This window comes from Psittacula echo, assembly GCF_963264785.1.
Source record: "Psittacula echo genome assembly, chromosome: 4".
NCBI lineage: Eukaryota > Metazoa > Chordata > Aves > Psittaciformes > Psittacidae > Psittacula > Psittacula echo.
In genome coordinates this window covers 21,283,131-21,306,670 of record NC_137738.1, presented here as the reverse complement: position 1 = coordinate 21,306,670, position 23,540 = coordinate 21,283,131, and the positions used below count along the sequence as shown (strand labels likewise).

Genomic DNA, 23,540 nt, shown 5'->3' with positions numbered 1-23,540 from the left:
TCTTTTTTTTTTTTTCCTGCTGTGAAGTATTTTTTCTTTTAACAGACACTGGCAGGAACTTGAAAATTTCAGAATTCTCAGACAACTTGGTTAAAAGATTAACTTTTCAAATTTTCTGCAGAAGTTGTCAAGGAAGTCGGTCAGTCTGTCAGAGTGTCTCTCCCAGGTAAAAATAAATAAATAAGTAAAAGCATCAGGACATGAGAGTTTATTCACTGCTTTAGCTGGTAATTTGAAATTTAGTCTGTATTAATTGATGACCATGCTTGAAATATTTATTCATGCATCAGCACTGTAACAGCTGTAGCAAAACGAAGGCCGAGTATTTTTTCTCAGACACTGGACGGAATGGATGAAGTAAAAAGAAGGACAAAATAACAGTGGAACTGCTTTAAAAATTGTTTGCATCCTCTGTCTTATAGAAGACATTAGGAAAAAAGGTATTTCCCAGCCTGAAGAGCCAATGTAAAACAATTAGGGAGGAACCACTTATCATGAGCATCAATTTAACAGAAATAGGTTTTTTCCGATCTCCCTTTGTTCTATAAAGTAAATTTGAGCAGAGAGGAAAATGGGTTAATTTACTTACAATCCAGGTATTGTAGTGTAGGCTTTCATAATCTGAATCATTAGTGGTCTAAAATTCTACTCTGTAATGAAAATGTATCACTGCTGTTTGAGCATCACTCAGGGTCTTAATGCATCTTGAATCACTGGCCACCTGTACTCATATTATAAAGAAAAATTGTATCTTAAGGATTTTGTTGTTGATATCCACATCTGTTCAGAAGGAATGTTTTCTGTCCACCATGTGTTTATCAGTACTTGTCATCAACAAATAGTTCTGGTTTCTACCATACAGCTTAAGCATCTGTGAGCTCTTTCTTCATAACCTTAAAATAATTATTCAAATTTGGCATTTTCCAGTCTGAGTTTAACAGAGGCCAGATGCTAATTTAAAGAAAATGGATTGTTCAGCCAGATGATTTTAACGAGGCTAAACTTAGACAAGCCAGTTAGCAACTCATTTCCACTCTCTTGTTCACCTTAAGGACTTCAGACCATCACTGTGAAGCAAAAGTCCATCTGCTCTCAAAGCATTCGTCTGACCGTATATTATAGCAAACACAGTTTTTGGATGTGCAGTCATAGGAAAAACCACAAATGGAAATGGTACAAAATCCACACCTGCAGCCAGTCAAAACCACATGGAGTATGTTCCCTCAAAGTTAAAGCAAAAACAGAACATAAAGTTAAAATCCATAATGCTTTATTTTAGTGTGTATGGTTTTAATTTATAGGGATTAGTTTATGTACATCTGACTTGAAGTACTGTAAAAAACTAAGAGAGCATTTATTTGAATGATTACATTGTTGCCTATTCAAATAAACACACTACCTTGCACAGCTATCATTTTATTATTGCTAAACCAAATGTCTTTGCACATAGCTCACTGAAGATCAAGTATATGCCAACTTTGGCTTGAAAAAGAAGAAAGTTGCCTTTGAATTACGCAAACACAGAAGAGCCTGACAAATTTCTTCGCTGTTTAGAATATGACACTTATCATGGATAGATTTGTTTAGCAAATGGGTTTGTATCTAATGTGTCCTTTCAAACACCACACAACCAGAAGGATCCAAGCAGCTATTGCTGCTCTACTGACTGCAGTCTTTCCTCATTCAGCCCATCTACTGTCTATTTTGGTTTTGTTTATTCTGCTCCAGATAATTGCCCTGTATCTGCACAGTGTAGCCTTGTATAGCTTTTCACCTATCCATTCCATCTATAATTAGTTCTTAGATTTGAGTATCACTGTAATTGAGAGGCCTGTTTTGTAGTGTAGAGACACAGATTTCTGGATCTTTCTTTTAGAACATGGACTATATCTTCCTTACACACACATTTAAATTCTGTAGATTTTTAATCTATCCATAAATAACCCTGAATTCTTAAAAGGGAACTCTGAACTTTCAACAAGGGATTTACTTCACAAATGTGAATCAAGTTGGTCTGTGGGAATTGTAAACTTTTGGGGGGTTTTTTGAGTGTTTTGGGTTTTTTTTTGTTTTTGTCTTTTTGTTTTTTTGTTTTGGGTGGGGGGTGTTTGGGTTGTTTTACAAACCTCTTACGAAGTCTAGAGGGACTCCAATTGAGAACAGAAGGAAAACTGGCTATTTGCTGCTTGCACAGGATGATTTTAATGAGGTTGGGGTCGTGTTTTAAGAAACCCGGTCACAGAGAGTGTTTCTTATCTGTATTTTATTCAGCTTTGTTAATTTGTCATGTCGGTTGAGTTTTAAGTTTAATTTAAAGATTATAAGATGAGCTATGGAAGTAAAAATTTTCTATTTGATATTATTCAGATACTTCAAGTTTAGGGGAACTTTCAACAACTTTTCATGTCATAATTTAGGAACGTGAGCTCTTCAACTTCTCTCTGAGAGGGACTGCCTCTGTCCATAGATTTTATAGAGCACACGCTTCCCATATATGTATATTTATTTATCAATTATGTGTGCTACTGTATATATCATGTGTATATGTGTGGTTTATGACACATACATGAAATGGAAATTAAAAATGGATGAGAAAGTAACCACAAAAATTATTTATTTAGGGTACAAAACATATTTCTTTCCAGCATCCCACTAGGTTGCCTTGCACACCACCTGGGCTGAGCAAACCCTGCTTTGGAGACCACTGGAGAAGTTCAGCTTCATAACATAAGCTGTAATATTACCTTTCTGCACATGTGATATGTCCAACCGTGTCCGTCTTATTTATTGTTTTATTATATTAAATTCAGCCTATTATGTTAGATGCTATGTATATATCTAGATGCTAACATACCTTTTTTCAGTCTAATTGGAAGTTATATAAGTCCAAGAATGCCTGTTGGGAAAATGGGGGCAAAGGGATTTTTTTTGTACCTGTCAGCACTTAGGGTCAGGTACAACTGCAGTGTGAAGCTTGTCAATGGGGTTGTACATAGCTCAGGGGAGTTGGGTGCATGGTTTAATTGCTTGGAACTGGACGTGACCAGTCAGAATGTTGACTATATTTTAGGTTCACGCAGCTTGTGCAACAGTTTATGCAGCTATTATGTATTGTTAAAAGAACCACAATGAGAAGTGTTGAAATGGTATAGTTTTTAATGGCTTTCCAACTGTACATTCTCTGCAGAGTAACCTTTATCCTTCCTACTCACTAGCACTGACTCTGCTCCTTTCCTCCTTCAGAACTCCAGGATTTGAGTCTCTTGCTTTTTGCTGGTCTCCTATGATCTAATTTATTACTCAAACTCTGAATAATATCCTTCCCAATATATTTGTATTGTGTCCCCTCCTCAAGTTCAACTCCCTAGAAAAATTTCCGATTTCTGGTGATGTAGCCAGTGCCAGAAAATCTTAGAGAGCTAATGGTTTTTAACTAGTCCAAGGAAGTCTGGATTATGAGCTATTATTTGTACGTTAATGAGTATCCACTTGAAAGAATCTGTTCCTACTTTATCCTTCTCATAAACTTTTTCACACAAAAATGAGCACTGTGGTAATGTTAATCAGAGAGCAGTCTCCTGATACTTGGAAATGGTGGAAATTTTTTTAATGACTACAGTTTTTGTGGCTTTTCTTTTTTCTGTTCTAAACATAATTTTGTAATTGGAGGATGTCTTGTGGTATGGGATGCAGTGGATTGGTGTTCATAGACCCTTTGGATCTAAGGTTGGGGGGTTCATCCCACTCACCAAATCTTAATGACGTGCCTGAGTCAGGAGCTGAGTTGGTGATGAGAGACACTTTCATGGCAGGTTGGCTTACAGATGGCCTGAATGGCCTGCTGGCTGATCCTCTCTTTATTGAAAAGAGTGGGAAACCTCAGGAAACAACACACCTAACTTAGCTCAAGAAGACACAAGAGATTAAATGGGATGAATGTTAGCTTAAATACCTGTTATTCTGTCAGTTAAATAAATGTTATTCAGAAATGGTAAGGATGCTGATGTACCTGGCCAGTGTCAGCTTTGCTGCTTCTGTGGTCTTCAGAACCTTTGCATAACAAAGGCATGACCAATTGCTAACATGTTTCTTGGGACATTTTGCCATTTTGTCTGATGGTTACCAAGTAGTGTGATATTTTAAAGGTATTTTTAAAGGTATATTTCTCTAAAATGTATTGCAGCTTTGTCCTTTATGATCTGAACCTGCTCCCCACTGTCCAGTATCAGGATCTCTCATAGCTGACACCGTAGTCTCCATTAAAGAATGATACCCCACCATTGATATGCTTTCATAATGAAAAATCTGATATCTAGTTGAACAAGCATGTAGACTGCAACAGCTTAAATGTCAGCATCTGTGTATGAGGTGCATGTTGAAACTTACATTACAGGCAGTGGAGATCTAGAGATTTGTTCAACTCTAATACAGATACAGAAAACTAAGGCAGTGCCTACATGATCCTGTTTTTCCTTGGATGGTATCTCACAGCTTTCTATCCTCATGGAAGATGGCATCCCTTACCCTTTTTCCATAAGTAGACAGTTTTTCTTTTCTAGTCTATACCTAATTTGTTAGTTACCGCATTATTTATGGTGAGTTGATACTGCCATTAGGTGATGCTAATCACTGGGCAGCCTTTCAGCAGCTCACACAAAGCTCAATTGCTCATGGAGATAATGATCAACTAAGAAGCTGAGACAGTAGAGTGTCAGCCAAGAGAATGAATATTAAATGGCAGGTTTGCTGTTGGGAGATATGAAAATGTAAAATGCCTTAAGATGTAGGTAATCTGATCTTGTGATGCTGTCTTCTACTTGTCTTCCTTGGTAACTACCATGTAGTGCTGCATTAAGTAGCATCACAGACATTCTTCTAATTAGGCTCTAAGGTATTATGTGATTTGTTAAAGCTTGGTGTTGATAGTGATACATAGAGGAGTTTGAGAAGAACTAGTGAAGTACTTTTTCATTTAAAAAGATACATCTTCCAGAATTGTGAGAACAGTGAAGAGTAGCTAGATTGCATTCTAGCAGCAAGTCTTTGTTTGTTAGTGTTTCCTGTTTGTTATAAATGTATTATTCTAGATCTGCAATAGAATAAAAAAAAAAAAAACAACCCACAAACAAACAAAAAACCAACAAAAAAGCCCCAACTGCTGTAATTCCTGGTTTTGGAACTATGTTTTCAACATGCATAGTGCAAAGAAAATTCATATTTGTCTATGGAAAAGTGTAGGAAGTTTATTTGATGAAATGGTATGACTGCAGCCTGAAAATGGTCATGGCTACAACAGGTATATCAGTAAGGTTTTTTTTTTCACAAATGTAAATATACACCAACAGAGTTGATAAATCATCATATTTGCCATAGGCATAGTAACAGCTATTGAGCTTCTTTAGTGCAATGTCTCTTTTTTTAAATCATTAATATGAGCAGCATAGCATTTCATAGAGTAGGGAAAGTGACTAAAAGAGAAGGCTGATCAGGAATTTCTTTCTTTGTTTCTGTTGAGAGGCAGACTTCTTCTAGAGCAAGTGCAATTCCCCGAGATTCTTGGCAGCATATTTTCAAGTGTAAAATCATGCCTGTCCAAGTAGCTTTAGTGACTACTACTTCCTCTTCTACTCAGTGATTCTCAACTCTACTGAGTTCAGTTGTGAGACTAGATTCAAACTAGTAACAGTTCTTTGAATCCAGTCCTCAAAAATACTTGTGTTTTTCTCTAAGTCTTCATATAAGATTTTTCTTCAGTAAGGATTCTTTGACAAGCAAAAATTTAAAGTAGAATTGGTTAGGAATAAATAGGGTAGAAAAGTGTGAAAAGATTTGAATTACTTTTATAAGTGTTCAGCCATGATTCAGCAAGGAAGAGGGAAGGCACCAACCTGCATGTCCTTGGAGACTGGCAAAAAAATGTTGTGTTAAACCATCAGCAGGAGATGGAGGCTAAAACTCTTCCCCTTAGTTCTTCTGCCTGGATTCCTCACTCTGAAATACGGGTATTCTATCTCTTCTGCTATTATACGATATAGTTAGCGTTGCATTTCTAGGTCAGTTTGTCTTCTCCCAAGAGCAATCAGTTTTAAAAGCCCCATGTTTTTATGTTTAGAAGTTTAGGGTGCTCTTGGCAGGAAAAAAAATAAAAAATATCCAAAGACTCATGTATCCTTGTCAGTAGTTTCTAGATAAAGAAGCAGTTTTTTGTAGAGGAACGTGTGTACATCTATATGGGGCATTTACACAGATCTCCTTACTGTGAGATTTTTAGAGGCAACCTGCTGCTTTGGACCTCTTCAGAGAGTGAAATGTGGTTGCAGCTGGGTTAGAGTGGCATGAACAGAGTTGTGGTCACTTGAATGTGATTCATTTTCTTGCTCAAGAATGCCTTATTAGTTGAGTTCATACTTGGACACTGATGTTTGCTTATATCTTTAATGTTAACAGTCTTAAAATGTCATAATGCACTCAACTGCAAACCAACAAAATCACCCCTGCAATGCAGCTTAGCGTTAATATTGTTTTGTGAGAGAAAGAGGTGCTATTCAGTTACTAGATATAATTCCTGAGAAATATTATCCCTGCATTTATCCCTGGTGTTTTGGCTTTTTTTTTAATCACTTTAGCAGTGCAAATGTAAGAAAATAATTTTACCTACAGAAAACAACATTTATATGCAAAAAGTTTGTATTTTGGAAGTGTTAAATTTGTTTCAGAGCTGTTCTTTGTGCTACCTCTTGATTTTCCTTGAGGCTTGTGGGGTTTTTAATTCTCCAGAAAACGTGCATGATCCAGACAGGAATAACACCACAAAGCTTGTTTATTTTGGCAATAATTTGGTTTCCTTGTCTGGATAAGCAGCAGTACTCTAGATCCCATTCCCAAGTGGCAGTGCATTTCTTTGTTAGAGATCCTTTGGTAATAATAGCTTAAAAATATAGGAAAATTTGCAATGAAGTCAGTGATCATGTTAGTTCACGATAGCTGAGAACCCAGTTTAGCAATTGCATATTCATATTTTTTCTTACCGTAACATTAGGTTTGAGGTAGGTTGCTGTTTGAAATATTTTCCTGCAGTACTGAAGATCTTATTTCTTTGCAGAGGAAACATCTGGGTTGTCTTCAGTATCATGCTCAGCCTTTTAGGATGATTTCTATTAAAGTATTACAGCATTCAGAGGAGAAATTGTTTGATAAGATCCTTGTTATAATATTTACACATCTACGGATAAGCAGTGTGAAGGTGACAGTATAAGGGAGCACATTAGATAGAGTTCCTTTTTATCATTTTCTAGTCGGAAGTCTGGCATAATGAAACATGCCACCTTGAGTGGCATAAAGCATATTTTTTTTCTCCCACTTCTGAGTATTTCTAATTGTTTTATTTCTTGCTCACTGTACAAGTGTGAATGTTAATGCACCCACTGAGGTGACTGCTGTATTTTTTTGTGAAATTTAACTTGGGAGTTCATATGCAAAGAAACATACATAAGAACAGAACAAGGAGAAACAAAATCTTGGGAGTATAAAACCAAACTAGATTTTGGTGCTTCTATTCATCATGCTGTTCATCAAGTCTGATAAAAGCAGCCTGCAGTAATGAAGAAATGTACTTTGAACTAATGATGTTTGAAGTGTGCCACTTACCTATGGTGTTCTATTGTCTGTCATTCATACTAATTTACAATTTTCAATGTAAAAATATTACATGTTGAAATTCATGGCATTTTGAGGGAATTTGTATTTGTGTAAGCCAACTTAGGGCTAATTAAAATAGCAATAAACCAAATGAAGCTATTTACTAGAGAGATTTCTATATGACAACTCTTTCATTGTATTTTTTTACTTTGTATCTTTTTGGTGTACCCAGCTGAGAAAGTGTGCACTCTTGTTCTATCCACATTTCCTGTACTGATTTTCCAAAAACGCTTTTATACATCTTTCAAAATATATTTGCATGTTATTATGCATATTACAGGGGATTAATCTACCAGAGTTGTTAAGCCACTGTTTGTGCACAGAATTGCATTCAACAAAGGAAACCAGAAGAGACCCTTAAAACATTTTTCCTTTCTTGTTGAATACTAGAAATATAATTTAAAAAGTGCTGTGACATATGCAATACTGCCATTTGTCACCCACCATTACTGCTCTCTCAGCAGTAGCAGAGACTAGCCATTTCTAGAGGATTGCTTATGTTTGGAACCAAGCCTGGTGCTGTCCTCGCAGTTTGGATCAGGGAATAGCAGTTGTAGGCAACAAGGGATTTGTGGGTGATAACTAGGTTATACACATGAGCAGGGCATCACTTTTCTGTTTTCAGTGGTGAGCAGAAAAGAGCATTTTTCATCTGCTGCTGCAGCTCTTACCCTCAGATTTACTTCAAAAATTGTGTTTGGTTGTTGGGATAGAATGTTTCTCTTTAGATTTGTCGAAATACAATGTTGCATATGGCAGTGCTTCCGTTCAGTAAATGGCCTCTCTTTCCTGTGGAAAAACATTTGGAACTGCGTGCTAGTCCCTGTGCTTTCTGTGTGCTTAGTAACAGCATGGATGAAAGATGCCCAACAGCTGTGGGGCATGTAGTAATGCTGGGTAACTGTGCAGTACTTGGAAACAAAATTAATGTGCCGATTTGTGAAGCATCCTGTAGAAATACTGTAATCTATTGAGCAGTTTAAGATTTTCCTTAGCCTGTTGATGTAATTGAATAGTTGATAGCATGTAAGTAGAAAAGGCAGAGTGGTGAGAGAAAATGAGACAAAGTTGCATGTGCCCTGAGGTGCAAAAGAAAAGGAATATGGAAAGTGAGATGAAGAACTTTTCAAAACCATTCAACACTAGTTACAGGACGGGAGTTTCCATCCATCCAAAGGACTTGTTTGGATAAGCGTGGGCTAATTTTTGAGGATTAAGAGGGTTTAGGTGCTTGGAATTTTTGTTGCACATTATTTTGATTAAATGAAAACATTTGGGCTTGATTATATTAATCTGGAGCTGCTCAAGGTTATTTGTGTACCTTGAAAACAAATTAGATGATGTAATTACATGGACAAACTGAATGTCAGTGGTTTCCTAGTTTCTTTGTTGATGATTTCAAGCCCTATTCTGTTTCCAACTCATAGCCATGGCTGCTTTATCAGGATTCATGTTGCAAACATTCTTCTTTTAGTATGCATTCAGCCTTTTAGAGACTCCCTGTGGGAGCATCTCAACACACCTTCTCTGTTTGACTCAATTTGAACAGTGATACCCACCAAGCTGTCACAGGCTGGGAGGAATTAAGGCCTTTGGATGCCAGAGAAATCAGAGCAAGTTATTACCAATTAATTGCCCAAGGATAACAAAAATAGTTAGTGTGTTTGTAATCATTTAAACCTGTCCCTACATTTCTGAAGGCTATATATTCATTCAATAAAGACATTGTTAAATTTCTCCAATCATATGTTGACTGATCATTAAGGGACAATTGAGAGACTTGGCTTATGGCAGACCTAAGTGACAAATATGTTGCCTTAGTCCATTAATATTTTATTTTGCTTGTGAGAGATACCCATGTGTTATCTGAAATTTCTTGTAATCTTGTACATGCCTATCTCCACATTCTTATCAGACTCTGAGCAGCTAGAGGGTTTCACATCCTGATGGATATTTTTATCTTTTTCCTCCCATTTTCAGAGGTAATGGCAATAGCCTAGTGAGAATCAAGCTGCAGTGCGCCCTTCGTCTGAATGCCAGTTGTGAACATACAACAGCTGGGCAATCCAGTATCTTCTGATGGTCTCTCCCAGCGCCTGGGTCTGTTTTCTGTTGGGAATGTCCCATATGCCTCTGGCAGTGTTCAGCCATTCTGTTTGTTTAAGTTCTTTAACCTCAACGACAAAACAAAACAGATCAAGAAACTTTTAACAGAAGCTGAGCTGTTCAAACATACCCTGGCTTTATATCCTGTTTCTATCCTAAGTGGTCCTTTCCCCAGGGCTTTTTGGTCTTTATTAACCTGAGCTTCCCACAGCCTTGTTGAGGAAATGTATAGTGTTTCCTTCCTCTGCCCTTTTGGAGGCTTACCTCCCTTCAGTTCGCATTTCTCAAATGGTCTGTGTGTAATTCCATCTCTGGTGAAGTGTGTGCATGTGTCGTAATCAAATGTAGCCCTTTCTCCTGGCTATAAACTACATGAGGAAGCACCGCAATTAGTGTGTGCATGTTTATTATCTGTTTAAAATTATCAGATAGTTTTTCAGTGTTTCTTCTTTTTCTGAAAATTCTCATAATATTTACCATTTGAGATTATCAAGGTTTCAGTTTAGCCTGGTGGTCATATCCTATTTCTTTTTACACAGCTGAATGTAACTTACAATTGTATGTTTCAGAATATTTATTTTGTTACAGAATTTTATATTCTCAGAATAGATTTAATGTATTCTTATTCAAAGTTCATTCCTCATACATTAGGCCAAATCTTCAAGAGATGTAAATCAATATAACAGTTCAGAAATCAGTTGACTGATTTTCATCATGTGATGATGTGGACAGCTTGGAAATTTTATTTTCTGTTTTATGTAAATACTGAAACACTAAATTTTTTACCTCATACTAGACCTTTCAGTGCATTTGTTTGCACATATTTGCACAAGTTATTTGCATGAATACCCATGGCAAACGGTTATGAAAAGGGACATGAATGAACCCTTTTCTATCAGCATTTTACCTTCCCATTTTTTTTTTAGCACTTTTAGTATTTTTTGCTTGAAAACAAAAGCTTTTCACATGCCCGTTCATTACCCAGTGGACTCCTGCAAGAGAGGAAAGCCTGAAGACCATCCTGTAATGCAGAGATATGCATGTGACATGGCCTTCCAGGCACCCACTGATTTACAGAAACAGGAGTTTGGAAGAAATTAATGTATTTTGGTGGAGATACTGGGTATATTAATACCGTTTAAAAGCTGGATTTTGCATGTTACCTGGTTGCCTTGAGTCCAGGAAGGTTGAGAAGAAGACCTGTAACATAGGCTTCTTGTACTCAAGGCATCCCTCAGTGAGACTATTTTTATTTACTTTTGTTTCACTGTACTTCTTTAAAACACCAAATTGCTGCCCTCTTAATGCTACTTTAAACTGTTTTATTGTGTGACATTACTTTTGCAGGAAAATCATCTTAGCTTTCAACCTTGCTGAGGCAGATCCTTACGAGTACCTAAAATTCTTTGTATGTTGTTGCCTTTGCAGTGAACCTCCTCATTTATGGCTGCTCAGGGAGAAATGATACCAGGGAGAGACAAGTAGCTGTCAGGCTTTGATTACTGCTGGGATCAAAAATCCTTCATTTTGCCCTAAAGTAACAGCCACTCTTTAAGGATGTCTTCTATTCACTCAGGTGAAATCCAACCGCACAGGCACCCAGGAAAGTGAAGCCTGCACTGGTGTGGGCAGCCTTTCAAAGTCAACTAGGCCTTTTAGCAGAGTGCTACAGCTTGAAGTACTTTCAGTCAGTTTATATGAAATGAAAATATGAGATAAGGAAAATATTAAATATACATCTGTAGAACAGAGTGGAAGAACAGATCTGGCTGTTTGCGTTTGCGTGTGGACCTATCTGGCAACCAGGCATTGCTGTTCCAGATCCTGTCAATACAATATGAGGGTGCTCTGTGACAAGCTGGGCTGATTGCGCTGTTCCTTGAGCGCTCTTTCTGGGCCAAATGAATTACGCAGCTGGGTTGGAGCTCTTTGAGCTGCTGAATGTCTTCTTGCAACACGCAACACAAGGGTATGTTTTCCAATACTGACGTTTTATGTTACTAATAATGGCAATAGGCTGTGATTGTCCAGAGATTACACTACTTGGAATAATAAGTACTAGGTTCCTAATTACCTTGCATTCTCCCCAGTTTCTCATTTTTATTGTAATTCAGTATAGACTGAGCAAGCAGCCCAGCAAAATAATTACAGCAAAGTCTAGATTTTTATTTATTTCTTTTTAGCCCAAATCTTATCCTGGAGCTGACAAATGGACACTGTATGGTATTTCTCAAGAATTCTTTGGTTTCTCAAAAAATTACCTTAGTTTGTCTTGCACAAAACCTCAGTGTTTTTTCTGTTGCTTTTACATCATTTAGTTCTTGAAAATGTTGACAGCTCAGCTAGATTACGGTTGATTATAAAGTCTCACATCGTATTTTTAGAAAGCGCTGAACCATGCCTTATTACTGTCTGTAGCTGAGTTAAGAAATGTTTTCATTTGATGTTGACATTTTTCATGTTTCATTTGATCATTTATATTGCTGCAAATGTGCAAGTACTAGCTGGTACAAAAGTAATTACCCTTGTCTTTATATTGCAGTTGAAATATTTCAATACTTTGGAATTTGTCTCTGAAATAATTTGAGTAGAATCTCTCAATATTTTTATTATCTGTGTGGGTGGGTATGCAAGTTAGCTTGTTCTATTGGAGAGATAAATGTTAAGCAAAAATCTGAATACTCAGTAAGACATGGTTTTCCAGAGTACAACCAAAGTGAAAATGGAAAATTTATCCTTAGTACTGTCTACTTCCTGGTGAGTTTTTCCACAGTCTTCCACGGAAGTGTAGAGGGTCCAGGATTTTTGGAAATGGACTAAATAAAAATACCTGTACAAAACTGTGATTAAGAGGTGCAGCCAAGCAATACATTAATTTAACGTCTTGCTTAATAGGCTAATGAGCTAAAATAGCCAGAATTTCTAAGGGGAGAATGTCCTTAGCGTGGTCGTCATGGAGAGAAGGTGTAAAATAGGCAGAGGTCAAAAGGAGGGTTTGTCATTGAAAGAAGGTGTGAACAGGCAGAGGTCACAAGGAGGGGAAGGGAAGTGGTTCTACCACAAGGCAATTAAAAGCACATGTCAGATGGATATTCATTCCTCAGATGCTCTAGGAATGAAGATCCCAGCCCTACTCATTTTATACTCAACTTGTGTGTGATATGTGGTCAGACAATACTAAAGCTGAAGTCATTAACAAAATTTTTCTTTCTGTTTTAATTTCAGTTATTTGCCACCTTCCGTGCATGAATGGAGGCCAGTGTAGTTCTAGAGATAAATGCCAGTGCCCTCCTAATTACACCGGTAAACTCTGTCAGATCCCTGTACAGACTGCCAATGTTCAAAAACTCTACCATCACCCACAACAGGTGAACAAAGCTGTAGGATCGCAAATTATCCACTCTACTCACACTCTACCACTGACGATGTCTGGACAGCAAGGTGTTAAAGGTAACTTTTTTCTTGATAGACATTTTTTCCTTTAGAGTTGATTTTATTAATTATGTTATTTAATTAATTTTATCTTAGGTATCCAACCAGTAAATACAATGATCTGTCTACCTGGTGTGAATCTTGACACACAACTTAAGTCATGAGCTCACCAGAATGACTAGAAAGTATTTTGCTTAATGGCTGAAATAATAAGCAATAACAGTGCTATTGAAAAGAATTGATAGGTAAATTTAATTTGCTTTCAGTGGAATCTAATGCAGATTACAGAGTCTAAGGATAATGCAGGGGCCTTCTTCCAGGAGTGCAGGCATGTTCAAAAAGAGAATGATTCTGGCTGAACAGAGTCCATAAATTGCAGTATACCTAGATAGAAAGTAGCAGGTAGTTTTTTGATTTCTAGTGGAGGGAAGAGAAAATGCTTTTCAACATAACAAAATTTAAATCAATGTAAAAGTAAAACTACAATCCACGTTTATCTTTGTTATATCACTTGGTAGAGTCTGTAAGTTAGTTTTGCAGTGAACTTTTTAGTGTAGATAGGCCATGATATGATTCAATTAAATAGAACATTCTTTCCAGGTCATATAACAATATCATATAAAAATGGTAGGGATTTCCTACTGCTAACGCTGTGAAGAAGGCAGAGCATCAGAAACAAGAAAAGCTGTAATGTTAATCACATTTTGCCTAGCCAAATAATGTTTGTTTGAATTGCCAGATTGCTTTTTCTTTGTTGTCAAGGGTGTTTTTACAATTACCTCTCCAAGATTGTTACCTCTGAGTAAACGCAAAATATATGGGGGAAAGATGTGAGGAGGCTCAGTTGTTGGCAACCAGTTGCTGAATAACTTTGCTAAAAGAGGCCAAACTATTTGTGTGGTTTTGATAAAACGTAATCTAATGTAGTATTTCTGTTTCCAGAAAGGGACATAGCTGTGAAGGAAGTGTTGACAGTATTCTCCTGGAAACACAATATTTTATAAGCGTTTTTAAGTATCTGCTCCATCTTTTCAATGGCTTTGTTCTCTAGGGACTGCTGCACAGTCCACTGGGAAATATTTTCCACTGACATGATGGAGTATTAGTCCCTAGAGCTACCCAGAACTTTTCTGACTCTAAAAGACAAAAAAAAAAAAAAAAAAAAAAAAAAAAAAAGAAAAACCAAAAAATGGAGAGGGAAAGGAGAATGTAATTTGTAATTACCTAGACACTTAGCAAAGCAGCAATTTATTTCTGTGACTGTTTCATTCCTGAACAAATTAGACAATATGGTGGACATGGTGGACCATAAAATAATTTTAAGACACAGGGGTTTTTTTTCAGATTTGGAGTTGCTGTCTTAAAACACACAAAAGACTTCTCATTGCTAAGAATCTGACCTCTTAAATGTTGTTTTTTTTCCTGGCCCTCAAGTCCCCATCAGAACCATCAGCAGTCACAATGCCTTTTCTTCTCTTTACATGCCCAAATGTGGGGATTGTTGACAGAGGAATGTTTCTTTTCTTTCAAGGAAAGAATAAAACATTTTATCCTGAAATGGCTGGCAGAAATAAAAAATAATCAGCACATCTAGGCAATGATCCAAGACCTGGAGAGGGTTGTGGTAATAAGACTACATGAGAGGACCCAGCCTAAATTTGATGTTTTAAGCATCTGAACATCTCCAGGTGGATTAATGGATTAAAGCAGTGCAATTCAGAGATTTCTTTTGAGGGCTAATATATTTTGTAGATTTATCAGCTGGATGGAGAAACTAGTTGAAGGGATCCATCTTCACACATAAAAATGTATGTTAGTAGTTGCATTGGGGTGACTTTTGTTCTTTTCACAGCCAGACTATGCAAAACCAGTCTAATAGCCTAAGAAGGGCCTTACAGCTGCTCCTTGTAACACCAGACCTTTTCTTGTGGGTGTACCTGTAACAGAACTCACGCAGCATAAGTTTTGCTTGAAGGTTGTTTTCTGCTACAGGCAAGATCTGAAGAGCTGTTAGGGCTCTGCAGCCACGTTTTGCTGACTTTCTGCTACTTTATTGCTGATGTTTCATCTGCAATATGTTTTTTATATTTTCATAAATGAAACAATGCAAGGCAGAGTAAAAATAGGTTTGTTTCTTTTAAAGAATTCCTGTGTGAGACGGATTAATATTAAAATGTTCCTAGAGAAATTAAATATGAAAACCAAAAGTTATCTCTACAAAATTATGTAATTTTAAAACACCTAAATAAATGAAATACACTTCCTTGGAAGTGGAGCTGTGAGGTTGAAATAAGAACTGAAAATCAAGTTCCTAAGAAGCCCAGTCAAGTTCCAAAGAGCAGTCTGGCCTCATGGAGTCAAGGAAACGATTCAGAAGACTCAACAATCACATATGCGTTGTAGAAAAAGTATATCAGATGATAATTGTTGGTTCTTGATGTTTGGAAGGGCTGTTAGGTCTAATGGATTGGCTGGCCTCGAATAGTCTGTGCAGTATATGCTGACCAGATAGACCTAGTCAGACACAGTAAATGCTAACTGTTATGCAGCTTACAAACTATAGAACTTTGTACACATCTCTCCTATCTGTTCCCTCTCCCCCGTCAGTAATTTAAGTTACATGTTCAAAGGGCATCCAATGAAAAGAGGCTTGTGGGCCAGAAACAGTTCTGTGCACATTACATTGACAGGAGGGTCTCAGTCTATATACTCAGACTTAAAACTACAACTGTATTTAAAAACAGAAGTATCTGAAAAACATTTCCTCCCTCTTTATGTGCCAAATCCTGAATTCAAAGTTCAGCAAAGGGAGTGGTGATTTTAGATGGTTGAGTTGCTGGCAACTCTTTCAGGGGCAAACTCAGGACTTGGCAGGAATATAAAGGTGAAGAGATGAAATCTGAAGCTGTTTCTCTGTTCCAGAGAAAGATGATGGATCTGAAAAGAAAATAAAGCTTACTATATATCCAAAAATAACCCAGTACAGTTTGAATTCTGGAACTTTGAATGTGATTCTTATTACACAGTATGACCACAAATATTAATGTCACACAGGCCAATTTGGACATCCATGTTTGTGTAGCAGTCCTTACAGTCCTATAATGTCATTCTTTCCTGTGTGCAGTTTTCATTTTCTTGCTTTGTTAATGAGAGTCTATGGGTTGTTTCATCCTTCCCTCTAACCCCCAAATTTGGACTTCATTTATATTTCACTCCCTTTATGGCCCTCTGTAAAAACTCTGATGTACAAAAATAAATGTCTTAGAGGTGCCTAAGATACCTTTTTTGACATATTTTACCACCAATTTTTCTTATGTGTTTTTCCTTCAATTATTTTAGTGAAGTTCCCTCCTAACATAGTGAATATCCATGTGAAACATCCCCCTGAAGCCTCAGTTCAGATCCATCAAGTTTCAAGAATTGACAGCACATCAACAGGACAAAAAGCGAAAGTACCTCAGCCAGTACATCCACAGGTCTCTTACCAAGGTCTTCCGTATCAGAAGACCCAGAAAGGACATTCTGCTTACACAAATCAACAACCCATTCCTCATATGTTTCCTGTTTCAGTTAAAACTCAGCTTGGGCGCTGCTTCCAAGAGACTGTTGGGACACAGGTAAGAAAATTGTGCTCAGGCTTTTGAGACAGGTAGTTTTAAAACAATATTATAGAGGAATGAAAAATTTTCACTCATCCCTGGGAAAGGACACATTTGTTATTCTTTTCCAAAAGAAAATGATTTTGAGACTATAAAAATTGTTACAAGACAGCATTGTTCTGAACATCCTTTTCCTTCAAGCTAGTATCCTTATTTTCTGTGGACTTGGATCCTTGGCGTCCTGATTTCAATTGTTCTAGCCTATTCTAATGTCTCTATTTATAAGCTATTTCTGCAAATAAAAAAATACTACTTAAATCCTAGCTTTATCTTTCCTGATTGAGCAACTAAGGTTATACCATCTTCCACACCTTGTACTGTCCTCTGGTTTAATGTTAATTTGGTTTTTTGCATGTGTATCTCAACAGCCAATATTTTTCCAGGAGCTGCAGTTTTCATTGAAATTCCTATTCAACAATTTCATATGTTTTACAGTATTGTAGGCTAATATTTTGAATCTGTTCAAATGTGACCATTGAATGGGGTAAAAGAAACCAGAAAAACCAATGGAATGTTTGCTAGAGCAATAAAATCTTAGTTCAATTTAAAGTAATATGTTCACATCAGTTTTTACATTTGACTATTCAAAATTGCACAGCTCTTGTGCTCTTGATTTCAGCTCTTGAAAGCATTTTAATAAGTGACACAGCTTTATCATCTTTGCATATCTGTGTAAATATACAGAGAGAGGGGAAAAAACTCATATGTAAACAGATTGTTAAAAAGTTAGCAAGACCCTGTGATTTATTGCTTATTGTGCTGAAATCTGACGGTTTGAGATATTTTTTTTTTTTTTTTTTTTTTTTTATTAGCTGGACGTGGGCCTCAGGCTGAAAATTTTTGGGAGGTTTTAGAAAAATCACTTTTTTTTTTTTTTTTTTTTAGGGATGATGTTAGAGAATGAACATGCTGTTTTACTCAGGTTAAAAAAATAATTTATGACTTTTTTGGTGAAGTTTTGGATCATCTGTATACTTTGAAGTAGAAACTTAAATTTACTACAAAGGTCACTCTGCTTTTAGTCCTTCCAATAACATGAACCCAAAGTTAGCTGATTTCCAAGCATCTGAAAATATATGTCCAATATATTCCTCAAATATTTGGATTTCACCTGCACAGAGCATGGTGAAATGCATCCCTGAAATGCATAACTGGAGCAAAATGTCCTTTACAAGTGTTCTAGCTGTCAGTGAATGCTGTGATGCAAAGCATTAGAATAGAAGGAAACGTTCTTGCGACTCCCAAGCAGCACTCATGCCCTGGAAACAAAAAAAAGGGTGGGGGATAGGGAGTGTGGGTGGAAGAAGAGACCTGACTCAGAGTGGCACGGAGCTTTGGAAACGATCGGTGACGGGGAACAGGAAGAAGCAGGATGCAGTCAGAAGCAGGGTGAGAGTAACATAGGTGGCAGATCCCAAGGTAGTGATAGCAGCTACCTTCTGAAACCTCAGTCTGAAATCACAGTTACCTCATCTGTCATCCTTTGCCAGCTCCAAAAATTAAACTTTTTTTCTGCAAAATGTTTTCTCTTTTTCTCTTTCCCTTTCAGTGACTGGCTTCTGCAGGGTATTGTAGCATTCCTACTAGTGACATAATAAACTCTAGTCAGAAGTCAGTGGTGTGGAAGTAAAGATTCCAAAGTCTGTTTATGCTAGGTCACCACATAAGGGTGTTTAAAAACAATTCTGAAAGAAATGCAATGGAAGATGTAGATTTTAAATGTTGTCATGGCCCAAGAATGTTTCTAGAAGAGCAGAGTTAACTTTGTGTATGGAACATTAAAGGCTAGTACTCACTAATTGTTAAATGCTTCATTTGGGATCCAGTGTTTATTTATACTGATGAGCTCTTCATCCTTGTCTGTTTCAGGAATAGTAAAACCATGGATTTGTTCTTTGAACAAGTGTGGAAGCATATGTTCAAATGAAAGTTCATGGATTTTACATGACAAATGAAGCAGGACCTGTGTCAAACAACCTTTGTTTCTCTGTTTTTTCCTAAGAATGAGAGATCTAGCAAATACAGCATTGTAATGTGCAATCATAAAATTCTGGAAATAATTATGATAATTAATAGTTGTTTGTTATTAATTTGTATTTCTATTTGCACTTATGTCATAGAATCATAGAATGGTTTGGGTTAGAAAGGACCTTAAGATCATCTAGTTCCACCCACCTGCCATGGGCAGGGACACCTCACAGTAGACTGTGTTGCCCAAGCCTCTGTCCAGCCTTGCCTTGACCACTGGCAGGAATGGAGCATTCATCACATCTTTGGGCAGCCTGTTCCGGTGCCTCACCACCCTCTCAGTAAATAATTTCTTCCTTATATCTAACCTGAACTTCCCCTGTTTAAGTTTAAACTCATTACCCCTTGTCTTATCACTACAGTCCCTGATGAAGAGTCCCTTTCCAGCATCTTTGTAGGCCCCTTAAGATATTGGAAAGCTGTTATGAGGTCACCACACAGCCTTCTCCAGGCTGAACTGCCCCAATTTTCTTAGCCTGTCTTCATATGGGAGGTGCTCCAGCCCCCTTACTGTCCTCAAGACAAAATTTCTTCCTCAGTGTTAGACTTGGCATCTTTCATCTCTTCCCTCTTATGCTTGAGCAGTTTCCTGCCTGTTCTTTCTGCCGCATGCGTGAGTGAGGTATTTCAAATGACATGGTGTCGTGGTTTAAGCCCAGTCGGCAACTCAGCCACACAGCCTGCTTGCTCACTTTCTCCCTCTTCCTCCCCCCCTGCTCCCAGAGGGATGGGGAGGAGAATCGAAAGAATGTAACTCCCACGGGTTGAGATAAGAGCAGTCCAGTAACAAAGGTATAACACAAATCACTACTGCTACCACTAATAATAATAATGATAAGGGAAATAACAAGGGAAGAGAATACAACCACTCACCACCCGCCGACCAATGCCCAGACCGACCCCGGCAGTGATCTAGCCCTTCCAGGTAGCTGCCCCCAGTTCTACATCCTGGGCATGACGTGCTGTGGTATGGAATACCTCTTTGGCTAGTTTGGGTCAGGTGTCCTGTCTCTGCTTCCTCCTGGCTTCCCCTCCTCCCTGGTGGAGCATGAGACTCACAAAGTCCTTGGTCAAACTAAACATTCTGACCAGCAACTAAAAACATCGGTGTTATCAGCGCTGGTCCCAGGCTGAAAGTCAAAAGCACAGCACTGCACCAGCCACTAAGAAGGAGAAAAATGACTGCTACTGTTGAACCCAGGATGCATAGCTAAAACTTTGTGTCCTGTGCATGCCGCTCACATTACAATGGTTTTGAAACTAAAGCTTACTCAACAGTCACTCATCAAAAGACAGTAACATGTTCCTTGTAAAGTGGGAGAAAAATTAAAATAAGCTTGCATTGCCCTCATACCTGACTTGGAATCCTACTAAACATTCAGTCTCCTATTTATTATTTTTTTTTAATTCTTTTTTTCAGTATTTCTCTGGAAAAAATGTGTTTTCCATGCTCTCAAGAACAGGTTGTGCCTCCTAGTTTAGAATAATGCATGTTCACATTTTTTTTTACATATTTCATTGATCCTTTCAGTGTCAGTCTTGGAGAAGAGCATAGTAAGGATTTTGGAGACCTTTTGGTATTTAATTTAATGGTTCAGTTTAGAATGGGAATTGTAGTATGGCATTTTTGTAGAGCATTCATTGAGACCTTGCATAAATATAGGTTTAGGTGATTCATTCACTTGAATCTGAATTCTAAAACAATTTGGTTTTCCATTTCTTTGATACTTGTTTTGGTAAATGTGAAGATTCTCTGTCTGTTCAAACAAGGTGCTAAACTGATCTTTATGAGTAGTAATGTGTCACAAGTCCTTTCTGGAGTTTATGCTGGTTAATATGAATATCTGTACTTTTTTTCAACAATCGTCAGTGGTTTACATTTATTTTTTGTAGGGTGGGTTGTATGTTTGTCTTCAGAAATGTTATTAAATGTCCCAGGATCAGAGGGGACTTTACCATCTACAGAGCACATTGATGGAAGGATATGTGTGTGGCCTCTCGTAGGCAAATCAATCAAGTTAACAAAGACTTTGCTGAAATTACTTTTGGTCCAGACTAAAAGCACAGGATAAACCCAGTATTAGAATCTCTGCTGTGATTTTGTATGTATGTAGCCTCTACCATTCTGTTATTCTCTCCAACTTTGTTTTCTCCTTCTTCCTTGAATTTCAGCTGGTCTTCAATTATAGGTCCTCTGCTTTTAATACTTTGGGTTTCTTCCCAACTTTCTGTGGAATATTTTTCAACTCCCAACACATTCTTCTGCACCCCACCTTAGTTAAATTCCTTTAAGGTATCTCATCCAAAAACAGTAGTCCCGTAAAAACAGTAGGATAGTTGCTGTACTCAAATCCCAAGAGAGCAGGGGCATATTTTCTGCAGTGCATTTCCAACAGTGTGCACAGTGTTAAAGTCAGCAACTGGAGCCACTCTGAAATAAAGCTTGGAGGACATTCTGGTGCAAATAGTTGAAGAATCTAGTTGTATTCTCAGGCCTTCAGTCACTCGTAATTAACAACACAATTCTTCCAGACCTCCTATTGATGTAGCTGTACTGTCTCATGTCCATGAGGAAAGTGTAGTAAGTGATGTGTGAAAATGTCAGTCTACAAGCTTAGAAGGACAGGAGAAGAGAGATAAGGGTTAGAAGAATGAAATTTCATAGTTTTAGAATAAAGATGTATGGTTTAATAAATACATATACACATGTATGTATGTGTTGCTTAATTGTGAGTGTTTTCTGAAGTGTTCTCAGCATTGAGAAATAGAGGGAAGAGAGCAACTGTAAAAGTAGTATTAATAATTCAGTTTTTTAAAAGCAATATGGGAAGCAAATAATGTTCTTGATAGTTCTCTTGTCTATTCAGGTCAGTTCACTTTTCCTGGCTGCCTCTATTTTCTCTAAGTGGAACACTTAGCAATTATTTCTCCTATGGGAGATGTTAATGGTGATTGCTTCAGGATAGCTTACCATGTTATATGATAGCTTACTATGATATGACCTGTAAAAGCTGTGGTTCATCAAATGCTTTCCTAGTACCAAAAAGATTTTTGCAGGTTGTATAATAAACTAACAGTTAAGCTACAGGCCAGAAACTTCTCGTTGTCATAAAAACATAGGAAATAAACCTTTACCTAAACTTGCACCTTCTTATATAGAAAATTACATTGAGAAAACAGAGGCTTGAAGTTGGGAAACAGATGCAATGGAAGCAGTAGGATAAAAAAAATCCCACTTAAGATTGAGAATGGTGAATTTCTGGGGAGCACTGTATATTACGGTGTCTTCAAAAGCTGGAGACTGGATGTGGTGTCCTGCAAGGTCCTTTACAGCCATGTAGTCTTGTATTTCTGAAATCCAAGGAGTCAGTCATCTTAAACCACTGATTGTTTACGCCCTATTTAAAAAGCAAGCATATAAGATTATGATGTTTCTCTTCTGTAATTCCTCCTCTTTGGCTGCTTCTAATTTTGATTCTACTAAAAATGCCTTTATTATGACACAGATTATCTCTTTATTTCCTAAAATACTTCTACAGTGTCAGTGGTGCACCTAGTAAAGATTGTGTTGGTAATCTTGAGTCCTGTTAATTTCGCATATGATTGCTTTGCGTTTGTATTGAGAAAAGAATGCAGATGCCTACCATCTGTCAGAATTAATATAATTAAGCATCACTTTTTTTTGCCAAGATCACTTTGAAGTGTGTCTAAGATACTCATGTGTTTTCATATAGTTATTGCATTTCAGTATTTAGACTAAAAAAGTAACTTTCTCTTCAAAATTGGTTTGTCCCTTTATTTGCTTAAGTGTAAAGAGAGAGACATTTTTTGCAAGCAGCATGAAATTGGAGAAGCTGGTATTTCCAAATTTCTCTAAAGCAGATTCTTTCTGACTAGATTCGCAAGTAATGCTGTTAATTTCAGCAGATATTTTTGAGTACCAGTTTTACTAAAGGAGATTTCTGGTCAGCTCAGCATTTGTAATATAAGAGCAAAATTAAAAAAGAGTTGTTATTCTAAAAAGAGACAGATACTGAAATTGCTTATCTGGCTGAAGGCAACATATGCCTAAATGTCCATAAAAGAAGCTGGCTTAGAAGTCATGTCTGTTTACACTTGCTCATTGCTCCTCACTGTCCCTCTGTTGTGCTGTGTAACTGCTGAGAGGAGCCGTACTGTTCTCTAAAGTGATCACTGAAAGAATTTAAAAATTACTGTCTCTGATCCCTCCTTTTATTGAGGTATTTTAAATTCGGGTCAGTGACAGGTTGCAGTGTTTTGGGCATACGTCCCACTCCTTGCTTTGTCCATTGTTTGCTAAATAATGCTTTCTGCTTCCCTTGCAAAGTACTTTGAAAGGTGTTGCAGAAAAGATCTGTACTTGGTAAAAATGCCTGAATTAGAGCAGCTCTGTTATTGAGGTGAAATCTGGTGTATTATACTAATATTTTGGAAAATCATACTAAAAAAAAAAAAATATTAGCTATAGCAGACAATAGAAGCATATTTTTATATATTTTTATAAATTAAGCTAAATAACATTAATGGTGAATACTTGTAAAAACTTACTGAAAATTATAAAGTTTATCCATTTTTTCAGTGTGATCAAAATATATA

The 23,540-nt window shown here is 37.1% G+C and overlaps 1 protein-coding gene across 1 annotated transcript in view; it reads left to right on the top strand.

Moving 5' to 3' along the window:
* The window catches only part of LTBP1 (latent transforming growth factor beta binding protein 1), a gene marked incomplete at both ends in the record, with an annotated part of 198,370 nt that overhangs the window by 77,476 nt on the left and 97,354 nt on the right, over positions 1–23,540 (top strand). Inside the window, 2 exons of the mRNA XM_080615803.1 lie at positions 13,030–13,254; positions 16,576–16,853. Of these exons, the coding sequence (XP_080471929.1) occupies positions 13,030–13,254; positions 16,576–16,853 (503 nt within the window). The remainder of the gene's footprint in view (positions 1–13,029; positions 13,255–16,575; positions 16,854–23,540) is intronic.